The 12,457-nt window shown below is 35.6% G+C and overlaps 1 protein-coding gene across 26 annotated transcripts in view; it reads left to right on the top strand.

The window, feature by feature from the left end:
- The window catches only part of MBNL1 (muscleblind like splicing regulator 1), a 219,033-nt gene that overhangs the window by 82,197 nt on the left and 124,379 nt on the right, over nt 1-12,457 (top strand). For 3 of the 26 annotated variants that reach the window (XM_017848834.1, XM_017848832.1, XM_017848833.1), the window contains exon 2: nt 6,965-7,084. The exons of 22 other annotated variants lie outside the window; for them this stretch is intronic. In XM_017848834.1, the coding sequence (XP_017704323.1) occupies nt 7,079-7,084 (6 nt within the window). In that variant the 5' untranslated portion in view covers nt 6,965-7,078. Of the gene's footprint in view, nt 1-6,964; nt 7,085-9,963; nt 10,519-12,457 lie in introns of all 26 variants that reach the window. One more of the 26 variants, XM_017848840.1, reaches the window with a different exon arrangement.

The raw sequence follows: 12,457 nt of genomic DNA, 5'->3' as shown, positions 1-12,457 counted from the left end.
AGAATTGACGAGAGAATAACGATAATTCCTCCAAGATTAAAAGTAAATTATAAGATTCTGTGCTATTTTAATGTGAGCAAACATTTGAATTTAATTCGACTTCTATTTTCAGTAAATGAGAATGAAATTTTAGGAATGTCTTTATCTCCTATAGTGTGTTTTGCCAAGATTTATTAGGGTAATTTTGGATTTTAGTAAATGTACAGTTTCTAAAGGGTTGTGAATGTTTTATATTGATAGAAAATGTAAATAAGACTAGTAACACTATTTTCTCCAAAGGATCCTGTGACTGACACAAAAAATATGATATAATATTGAATCCACCAAAAGATACACTATTAATCTGGGGTTATGTTATGTTGTTATTTTATTAGGTATGTGATACTATGCTGTGAATTTTAGAATATAGGTAATTAAGTAATTATTATAATTCTAAAAATCTTCTGAGATGTTTTCTCTATAGCAGAAATTCAGCTTTTACTTATGTTCAGATAATGTGATATAGCTGTTATAGTTATTTGAGATTAGGGTAGAGGCAAACATGTAATTAAAATGTATTTTATAACTAAAACTAGAAGGATGTAAAAAGTTTACATTATATTTAATAAGACTTTGCTAACATGCTTTATGACGTTACGGAGAAGTACTAGGAAGAAGGAGATCTTTAAAAGGAGTGACATTTTGCTTGCTTTGCTGGAGTACCTTATCAGGAAGTTTGAAATCTTAGCCCTTTAATTGTGATATCTGTTAATTCTAAAACTTATACTGAATGTAACTTTGAAGATCAACACATGGGTTTTTTTTTAAAACAATATTTACTCTATCAAAAGAGTAGTTGTATTTTTGACTTGAGGAAATAGCTTAATCTGAACAGCACAAAACTTGACAGAAAAGTTTGCTAATACATAAATATTGGCTATTTTAATCTGTTGAAAACGGAAGGCTAGTACCAAGGGAGACAGTAGTAAAATTATAGAAGGACCTAGTGAAAAGTAAACATTATGCAACATAAAAAGAATACTAGGGGAAAAACTGACAGAGTAGAATAACAGGAAGATTAGTCACTTCTGGAAGGAAAAAAGTAGGTAGGGGGCAGGGGAATGAAGTACTTTAAACAGGAATGTGGAACTGGAAGTGCTAGGGCTAAAAGACAGATATGAGCTCATTTGGGAGCTAAACTGGGCTTTGAAAAAGGAATAATACTGGTAGCATTTAATATCAAAATTTAAAGTTTATATTAATAAGAAAAAAATGGAGAAAATGTTTTGTTAGGGATTATAAAATGCCTGTTAAAATAAAAAGAATTATATTTACTCCTTTGTGGAGCTGAATTGATTTCAGTCAGACAGCAATGTAAAATGCAAATGAAGAAAATATATTTCTGAGGCCAAGGCAAGAGATTACTTGACCCCAGGAGTTTGCGACCACCTCAAGGAACATAGTGAGACTCTGTCTCTACCAAAAAGATAAGAAAAGAAAAAAAATTAGCCACGCATGGTGGTGAGCACCTGTAGTCACAGCTACTCAGGAGGCTGAGGTGGGAGGATTGCATGTGCTTGGGAAGTCGAGGATGCAGTGAGCCATGATCAACCATTGCACTCCAGCCTGGACAATGAAACAAGACCCTGTCTCAAGAAACATATATATATTTCTTTCAAAACCAGCCAAAGTTATTTTACTTTCAAGTGATGGATAAAATAAAAGCATTGTAGATATCATGGGATATATGTGCTATTTGGTTTGAAATAATTTTCACTTTTGCATTTATTTATCTGACAAAGGAGTACCGATCTCTAAATATTTTAAGGATTATTTCTATGAATTCTCTAAAAAACATAAATTGTAACTGTCTATATCATACAAAAATATTTAGCAATCCTTATAACAGAAAACAAGAAAGTAAACATTGTGTGTTCATGTGTGTGTATGTATGTGTGTGTTTATTGGTATTCTCATTAATCCCTGGTCTCTACTGATGTGATTATTAGGGACATTAGTGGAACAGATTTTGCTGAACACGTTTTCAACCACGTGTTCTTAGGTATTTTATTTATTTAGGAGACTGATTCTGGGTTGTCCTGGCTAGTCTCAAATTTCTGGGTTCAAGTGATCCTTCTGCCTTACTTTCCCAAGTATCTGGGACTACACATGCACACCACTGCCCAGCTAAAATGTACTTTAAATAAAGTAGATAATTCTGGGGTTATCTCGAACTCCTGGCTTTAAGTGATCCTCCTGCCTCAGCCTCCCAAAGTCCTGGGATTACTGGCTTGAGCCACTATGCTTGCCACCTCTGGGGTTATCATAGCATGACCCTAGGACGAAAATCTGCCCATTTTATATCCGGGAAAAAAATGCTGCTTTCATTTAGATGCAGAAAATGGCTTATGCCTATTGAAATAAAAAATTTAGTCTAATTTAGACACCTAAGATTATTATTTGATATAATGACATGGAATACATCACTCTGTGTCACTGGATTCATGGAAATGCAGTACAGAATGCAGTACAGTAATCCCCCCTTATCTGCAGTTTCACTTTCTGCAGTTTCAGTTACCTGTGGTACAACACGATAAGATATTTTGAGACAGAGAAAGCAATAGAGACCATATTCACGTAACTTTTATTACAGTATAATTGTTCTGTTTTATTATAGTTATTGTTAATCACTTACTGGGCATAATTTATAAATTAAACTTTATTGTAGGTATGTATAGAAAAAAATAGTATATTTAGGGGTTGGTTGTTACTGTCCATGGTTTCAGGCATCCTCTGGGAGTCTTGGTATGTATTCCCCATAGATAAGGAGTATCTACTGTATACAGTCAGGTAAGCCATTCCCACTGATTTTATTACAAATGCAATGCTTCCATGGCTCACTTACACATAATTTGCTGAGGCAACTTCTGATTCTTGCAGAAAATAACCATTTTACATGAACACCAAATACTAATAAAAAATAATCTCTTTTTCTCCTTTTCTCTCTCTTTCCCTCCCGTCTCCCTCTCTCCTCCCTGTCTTAATCCCTCACTCCCTCGTTCCTGCTCTTCTCATACTCACACAGACATTCCTTCCCCTACACACACACACATACACACACACACACCCCCACACCCACACACCCTACCCCTGGGCATAACTGAATAGGAAATGTTTATTTTCCAAACTAGAGAAAAAAACCTTATCTCAAACACTGAAAGTCCTTCCTTTTCCTGGTTTGGAAACACTAAGTCATACTGAGTCACTTGTAGATTTTCTTTAGCCAGTTTTATTTAAAGCGTAAAGTTGTGAGGACAAAATGACTCAGGAATTTGTAATGTACCATTAGAGCTTTTCACTTTTAGGATACTAGTTCATATTCAGATGACTTAGTATTAAAGATTGATGGGTTGTTTACTTTCTAGAAGAACCTGAGGAGCTCACTGTAACTTCACTTATTTTGACCTAAGTATGGCCTAGAGTTTATGCTTATTAATTCATTTATTTCTAGGTAAAGCCATGTTCAAGGAATTAAATAAAAGGAAATAGACCCAGTAAGAGTTGATGAATAAGTAGCTGTTACCTTACTCATTTACTTATATTACTTCAAATGTTATTGATTGATTGATTGATTGATTGAGACAGAGTTTTTGCTCTATTGCCCAGACTAGAGTGCAGTGGCATGATCTCAGCAACCTCTGCCTCCTGAGTTCAAGTGATTCTCCAGTCTCAGTCTCCCAAGTAGCTAGGATTACAGGCTCCCCACTACCACACCCAGCTAATTTTTGTATTTTTAGTAGAGACAGGTTTCATTATGTTGGCCAAGCTGGTGTCGAACTCTTGACCTCAAGTGATCCACCTGCCTCGGCCTCCCAAAGTGCTGGGATTACAGGCATGAGCCACCACTCCCGGCCTTGATATCTCTTTAAAAATGAAGTTTGTTAAAATGATCAGAAACTTATATGCAGTTGATTGCATTGCCATTGACATCAGCAAGAAATAAAAACTATAGCTATAGTGGTTAAGCTAAGCAGTCAGAATCTGTATGTCTATATCTATCTATCTATATTTATTTATATGACTGGATAAAAGAGTTATGATTCCTCCTAGTCTATCACGTGATAATACCAAGGTCAGAAAAATCATTTGTTATGATCTATCTTATGTAAAAGCCTGTGGAGTTACTTTATTTTCCTCACTCATAAGATGACAAAATGTGCTTTCTAGAATTTTTGAATAATTTTTGCTTAAATTCAGTGTTAAAGTTGGAGACTGAAACAAATTTAAAGCTGTTGTTAGCAAAAGAGTAAATCAAGCTTATGTGGGTGCAGTATATAACATGACTACCCAAGAAATTCTGCACAAAAGGTAGTTATCTAGAAATTAGGTACAGAGTTGTCATCTTCCTTCTATGATAACTTGTGATTATAAAAATAATTGAAGGTAAATAAACTGTAAATGACACATCACCTCAAGCTATGCCACATGGGTACCTAAATAAGTTCTTTTTAGTAAATGCCACCAAATGGCTATATTTCTTACAGCTTATGGCTAAATTCTGACAGAGGGGAGGTGCCTTCACCATAAGAGTATTTTCTCTCTAAAGTTTTCATGGTTGTGTGTGTGTGTGCGCACGCTAGTTTATATTAGGTTAGATTTTAAAAGAAGCTGAAGATAGCCAAAATTAGCCCAGAGAGTTAGACTTGCTGCCAAACTAAAGAAATACCTTGGTTTCAGTATTCTTCTGGCTTCTCAGTATTAATGTTTGGGGACCTAAGTGCTTGATTTGAGCCGTATGAAATTACCCAGATGGCCTACTTTGGGTCCTCAAGAGCTAATTAAAGGAAGTCATTTCAGCTGCTGAATAATCACGGCAGTACCTTCCTCCAGTGTTAGTTTCAGCCCACACCTTACAGATGATCGTTGGCTTTCTGAAGCTCTCTCTGAACTCATTGTCTGGACCCTGCATGTAGCTAAATTAATTTGCCAAGGATGGGAATGAAATATAAGTATTATTGGCAGCAGTGGTAATCCCCCAAAACAGAATGACAGATACTGTGATGGTAATAATGTTACTGCCCTGTTAATGCCTCCAAAGATAAGATACACTTGAAAAATAATATGAAAACTGAATTTTCCTTGACTTGAAAATCTGAGAATCATATAAAATGTTTGTTAATTTCTTAAGCTAGTAAATATCATTAAGAGAAATGGACACATAAAAGATAAGTATGTGTACATATTTGTACACAATTAGGTTTTTGAAAAAAGACAGGGATATCAGATGCTTCTGCCACCAGAGTTCTGGCCAGCCACAACATTTCCTACTCTCTTTTTTGAAGAGTTGTAACACTTCATCAGTTTTCAAGCAGCAGTAGAGGGTGGGCATGAAACCACAATTTTAGGAGCTGCATTCTCTGGGTCCACATTTCATGTTGACTACCCCTTAGTTATATAACTTTTGGCAACGTAACATTATATGCCTCAGATTTATCATATATACCCTATTACATGGGAGTGTATCTACCTTGTTAGGTTGTTGTGACTCTTAATAAGTTAATACGTGTAAAGAATTTGTGGAATTTCAGGGCACACAATGTTACCTTACCATTGATGTTATTTGCTGTTATTAAATCTTAATTTTATGTAAACATTTTTAAATCTCTGTCTTGTTAACAAATGTGCAGTATACAAATAAACGAAAATCAAAATCAGTGGTGGAGTTTTAATGAAATAATTTAGAGCTCCAGCTCTAGAACTGTATACTCTTGATTCAAATTACTGTGACCTTGAAGAAGTTAGGTAACCTAACTAAGCCTCAGTTTCCTTGTTTCCAAAATGGGAGCAGTACTAATATCTAATCCTTGGAGGAGTTGTGAAAATTAAATGGGATAACACATATAAAGCCCAGAGAACAGTGCTTGGCACTTAATGGGTTTACAGTATGTGTTAGCTATTGTTTTATTAATTCTGTCATGATGAAGTGAACACTGTGATGCAGTACTTACATATTAGAAACATTATACTTAGAATCTGCCTATATAGGGTTTTTAGTTTTGCTAATGAGGAGTGTTATTCTCTGCTGTGTAGAGAACACATGCTTTGGTGTTTATAATTTTTCTCTAATAGGTAAATGATTAAGAAAAGAATAACCTGTTTTTTTACTTACCCTATTTTGAGATAACAGAAAGAAACCTGTAGATGGCTTTTTATATCTACAGGATTTTAACTGTGGATAAATCAGTCAGGTAAATGCATTGTTAATGTTGGAACTTGCTTACCTGTCCAGCCACAGTGTAGCCACTGGTTAAGTCGAACACCACTAGAAAGAAAAGCAAATAATCAAAAACATCAAAATGGAAATGAAACATGAAGCAAGGAAGTCATTGCTGCTTCTGTAAAATAAGTGTCTGAGACCTGTATTTTCCCATCAGTTCGGAGTATTGTAGATTATGAAAACATTAGGATTTTCACTAAAATTGTTTCTGTGCCAAGATGGCAGATAGAATATTATGAAATAAATGACCAAAATTGCATATGACATTTATTTTATATGGTAACATTCTTTCTTTCATTAACAGGAAATTTCAGGGCAATTATTTGCTTATTGGGAGTGAGGAGGATGAATGAAAATTTAAAAAGAGTTCATCAAGGCTTCCTTATAATGAAGTAAACTTTTAAGAGCATGTTTTTCCATAGAATTAGAAACTTGGAATTTCATAGTAACAGTGTATTCATCACCTTGTTTGGGGAGCAGATTGTCAGTATGATCACAGGAAAACACCTGTTTTGACACTCTGAAAAAGGTGCAAACATACAGGCAAACTCTCTGTAGGTGTAGAGTAAATAAGAATGCTTTGGCTAGCATCCTGCGAGGAGGTGGGTCTAAATGGTCTGCTCCAGCTTCTGCTGCTGCTGCTGCTGCTAATATTGCTGGGAAGGAAAAGTGGCTGACCTGGCATATCCATTACTCTTGGTGCTGCAGCAGTCACTCAGGAAATGTTGTTTAAGGGGAACCTTCTGGATCCTTTTCATGGCACCATGGCAAGAAGAAGCTGTATCTTATCTATGGAAGATAAAGCATGGAGTTGGCTAATGGATGCTGGTGAGTGAATAAGGCAATTGGGGAGGCAGTTTGCTAAGATACCATTTGGGTAGGCCTGCTTGCTCAAGGCCTGAGATGACATCCATGGCAAATGGCCTCTGGTATTCTGTACATTAGAAACTGTTTTAGTGTGGAACTGTGGTTTTCACATTAGCGATCTGATCTGTGATCCTGTATATGTTCCATAAAGTTCTCATTTATTCTGTGCTTCACTACTTGAAATACTAATTCTGAAGTTTGTTCAATACTTCAGTAGATGGAGCGTAGTTTCCCATGTAACTTCTTAGTCACTGATCTCTACTCTTGATTTTTACTTGCCCCAAAGTGATATTTTAAAAATAACTTTGTAGTATATGAAAGCAGTTATTCCTCCTTTCAGTTCTAAATGAGAACCTTTTCTTTTCACAATAGTAGATTATAGAATTTTAAATTATCTTTCCTTTTATGATTTATATCAGACACAAACGTGTCAATAGTTTACTTTTGTCTTTCATGAAGAAATTGGGAGAAATAAGAATTTTAAGTTAATCAGAGATATAGGTCAAATTTTCTTAGCATTATTATTCTGTGGTTAATAGGTATCCCATTAAAAACTGTAAAAGCTATGTTTGGGAACTTACAGTGGCATAGTAAAGGTTCTGACAAGTAATGGGGGAACAGACTTATTTAACTTCAACTTTTAACAGATTTATTTGACCAATCCCCTCTCCCCAACTCTTCTTTTTTCATGAAGAGAGCCTTTCCACATGTGGCACCACCACCAGCCAGTAAGTATTTATCAAGCACCTACTTTGTTGCTTATGTTGCTAGGCAAACTGGCTGCTGGAAATAAAATTGTGAGCACATTCGTCAAAAATTTCTCCCCTTGTGATGCTTAACAACAGTTATGAAAATATTTGTTTAGATGATCTGATCTTATGTAAGATGCTTTAATAACAACATAGTTTTTATTAAAAATGTAATCTAAAGAGCTTCATAAATGAATAATCCTGCTACAATTTCTGATGGACAATGTTTTTTTGTCTTCTCTTCCACTTTTGGGGATTTGTTTCATTTTGTTGTTTAGGTTGTTAAAACTGGTTTTCATGAATGGGATTAAGAACATTGGTGCAGCATACAAACGGCAATTGATTTTTAATTTTTTATTTAAAGTCCAATTATTACCTTTAAAAAACAGTCAGCCTCCATTAGGATTCTGCCATAGAGGCTTACACTATCTTTCTGTATTCACACCTATCACATTGACATGATTATATTTTTTAAAAATTAAGTTTAGTTTAAGCCAAAATCTAAACTTAGGCACTGTCTATAAGATGAAAAAGTATTTTTAAAGGAAAATTTAGATTCCTCATTCTCTTATAAAATCCCAGCTCCCTCAAATTTAAAATACTAACAACTGCTTAGGCAGTACTTAACATGTCATAAGGTGGCAGTTACTTCATTTTATAACAATGTCTAACTCTTAGTGACTTATCAGACATAAGTAAACCTTGCACAAGCAAGAGTAGCTTTTATTTCCTGTGTCACTTAGAGTATATATTTTGCAGATGAGGGGAGAAATCAATTTTTCCCAACACAGGATAGTTTGAACCATTTGTCTCAAAGTTAAATAGACCACTATTACTATTTTAGTTACCTTAGAACTAAATACCTTGGAATAGAAGAAATTAGATACCTGAAGTCAAGAATAACACACACATAACTGCTTTTAGGCAATGGCTTTTCTTATTAACTAATTACAAGTATAAAGTCCATGGTTAATTTGCTTCGAGTCTAGAAAAAATGAGAGTTCCTAAATGATCTTGACCATTCATTTTCATTTCATACATATTAGGAATTATTAAAGTCTTGTCAGAGTTTATACTGAACCTCTGACTTGATTTTATCCAGCTTATCAAAGCAAAATTGTCTTAGTAGCACTCTTTTGTAGCTGTTTTTTGGGCTCCTAAAGAGTTCTTCAAGGCTTGCGAGTAGTTGAAGAGCTGTGAATGGTGGTTAACAAGCTATTAGCATCTCCTTGAAAAGCATAACATTATGAAGCAGAGATTCAGGAGAATCTTAGACAGTGAGTAGTCTGTCTGACAATGCATCAAAACTAAATTAGTCGGCCAAGCATGGTGGCTCACGCCTGTAATGCCAGCACTTTGGGAGGCCAAGGCAGGTGGGTCACTTGAGGTCAGGAGTTCGAGACCAGCCTGGCCAGCATGGTGAAAGCCTGTCTGTACTAAAAATACAAAAATTAGATAGGTGTGGTGGTGCATGCCTGTAGTCTCAGCCACTTGGGAGGCTGAGCCAGGAGAATTGCTCAAACACGGGAGGTGGAGGTTGCAGTGCGCCGAGATTGCGCCACTGCACTCCAGCCTGGGCAACAGAGTGAGATTCCATCCAAAAAAAAAAAAAAAAAAAAAAGAAAAGAAACACCAACTAAATTAGTTACATTTTCTGTCCTTCCTCTTTATCCTTTTTCTTTTTCCATCTTTTGCTCTTCTCATCTCTGTACTGCTTATCTACTTGCTTCTTTGTATTCTCTTATCTCATTGAATTTCTTCAGTCTGCCTCATCTGATAATAGAAAGTGATGAGTTTGATAAAATGTGTGTTGTACTTACTAAAAACAAGTTTAATTATTTATCAATTTAAATAATCAGTTGTTTAACCTTCTCTCTGTCTTTCCATTTTCTCCTCTAATTCCCAATAATGTTGCCTTTTAATTTCTGCTGCCTTGTGGATCAGCACCCTGATTTTTTTTTTTTTTTTTGTATTTGTAAATTAAATATTGTGATGACAAGATATAAGAATTTTATGTCACTTATTAGATTTTTAACCATAAATGCCACAGGCATGCTATCTATAATATGTATTCCTTACTTTTCTTTTTAGAACTAAATCTCCATACCCACCTCATCCGTGTTTTGGCTTATGTATGGGATGCTAGAATGGCCTATCTCCATGTATTTTGTTGCATTTCTCCATTGCTTCTTGTGTTCTGGCGGGAATCTTGGTGATTCTTTTCAAGCACTACCTGAGCTCTGTGCCAGTTGTTCCTCTTCTCCCAGGGTCTTGTGCTGCGTGGTCATGTCTCTACTTCGTCAGCCCTGCCCATTGACAGAACCTTGGGTTCTGTGATGGCTGCCTCTAAACCCTTGTGAGAGCGGGGAACATTCCTCCCCCTGCTGCTACAGTTGAGCACCGTGCTGGGTACCATGTTGCCCTCTCCACTTGCTTTCAGTTGTTAAGGCTTCCCAAGCTTTGGCTGTGGCTCAGTGATCCTGCTGTCAAAACCCTGAAACTTTCCTAGCCTGGACACTCAGTGGTAGCAGCAGGTGTTGGGATTTCTCCAAGCCCCTAAGACCCTGGGAGGAAGAGAATGGCCGTTTGACATAGACCTCAGGAGTTTTCAAAGCACCAAGAAACCTCTCCAGAAGATATTTAAAGGTAAGATTCTGATTTCTCTAGGAAGCCGTTCTAGAAGCTAAAAACAAAACAAAACCCTGTAGCTATGAATTTAATATAAGCTAGTAGTTAAAGAATGTCCTTAGGGAACTCTGTTTGATAGAACCAAAATATGAGTCTTAGATTAGGGAACTACTCATTGAAAACTCTTATAGGAATTTTGTGTGAGATTCACATTAGTTTTATTGATATTAAATCCGGCATGGAACAGATTTTTAAATATTCCACTTTTTTTTATTCGGACGCTGTGAAGCACTTTTTCTCTTTCACAATCCTCATTGTATATCTAGTAAGAGAAATCTTGTTGAGAATTAAAATGGTTAAAGATAAAATAGAAATTATTGTTTCAAATACCGATATTTTATTTACCTCTGTGTTAATATTTAAAACCAAAAACATTAAATGAATGTATCTTCAAGTTCTGTAAGCTGAAATTCCTAAATCCATAATTAATTCAAAAGGAATTAGAAGAGCAGTTCAGATTTTAGTTGGTAGTGCTAGGGATGCATTATTGTCCTTTGTCAAAAGTTACTGCTTAGTATTCTAAATACAGTGATTTTGGTAAGGCTTTATTTTTAGATTTTAAAGGGAAAAAAGTTAAGAAAACTTTTTGGGAAAAAAAATTCTCTACATATGGATATAAATAACCTGGATGAAGGATACTTGTGGAAAGGTGGTGGGGTGTATGTGTATGATGGGTAGGGGAGAGAGACCAGCAGCATCTTAAGTGAACAACACAAAACACCTCTTCAGTGTTATGAGTTTTGTGGCAGCTGTTATTTAGTGCCCCCTTCCTTTCCACCCCCCCGCCTCTATTTTCAGGCAGTAATCTGTGAAGTGATATTAAGACACCTCTTCTAATATGAGATCATTGTTGGCCTTACTGTCAGTTCAGGTCTTCTTTTTTTCACCCCTTTGTTTTCTTTTCAATATTAACTTAATTTCTTAAATTATTTCCCCTTGTTGAAATTAAGGCTATTAGCTTACTATCACATTGAAACTCTTTAATTTCAATGACCAAAATGCAACTTAATTTTAAAATGAAGGAAAATGTTTACTAATAGCTGAACAAAATGAAAATATCAATCTTTGATAGTGTTTATTGAAGATGCTTTTTATTTGTAGTAAACTTTATTTTTATTGATATTTCATTTAACCTAGTTTCAGAGTAGCTCTGTGCTGTAAGATGAGCAAAAGAACAGATACCCTAAATCACAAAGAGCTTTTCTTTTGTGTTTTCTTCTGAGTAGGGCATGAGGTTTCAGATTCCCCAGTGTTGACATTTATTATTTTATACCTTGAGATTTTACCTACAGATACAGAAAGAGGAGATACAGCTGAACATGGTTGCTCATCCCTGTAGCCTCAGCAGTTTGGGATGTCTAGATGGGAGGATTGCTTGAGGTCAGGAGTTTAAGACCAGCTTGGGCAATATAGCAAGACACTATCTCTTCAAAAATAAAGAAACAAACAACAACAACAACAAAAAACTGGGCATGGTGGCAGGCACCTGTAGTCCTAGTTGCTCAGAAGACTGAGGCAGAAGTATTGCTTGAGCCTAGGAGGTCCAGGCTGCAGGCACCACTACACTCCAGCCTGGGCAATAGAGTGAGACCTTGTCTCAAAAATAAAAAGAGGAGATAATATCAACATGCAAAAACTGAACAATGGGAATCTCTTGTGGTGTATACTTGCCACCTCTATAAGATTGTAATGATGATGACTGAGTTTTTCCCTGCCAAGTTCAGTTCCGTTTTTTTTTTTTTTTTTTAATGTAAGTAAAATATCAGACTATGTGAAATTTTAGACTTATTTCTCAGAATATATTAAAATAGTGGTGGTCAGGAGCTTTTAATTCTTTATGAGTCCAAGCTGAGACGTAGTTACAACTGACAGGATCTGTTCACCATACATACTTCAG

This window comes from Rhinopithecus bieti, unplaced genomic scaffold (assembly GCF_001698545.2).
Source record: "Rhinopithecus bieti isolate Rb0 unplaced genomic scaffold, ASM169854v2 scaffold_29393, whole genome shotgun sequence".
In the NCBI taxonomy this organism is placed as follows: Eukaryota; Metazoa; Chordata; class Mammalia; order Primates; family Cercopithecidae; genus Rhinopithecus; species Rhinopithecus bieti.
This window is presented reverse-complemented; position numbering and strand designations above follow the sequence as displayed.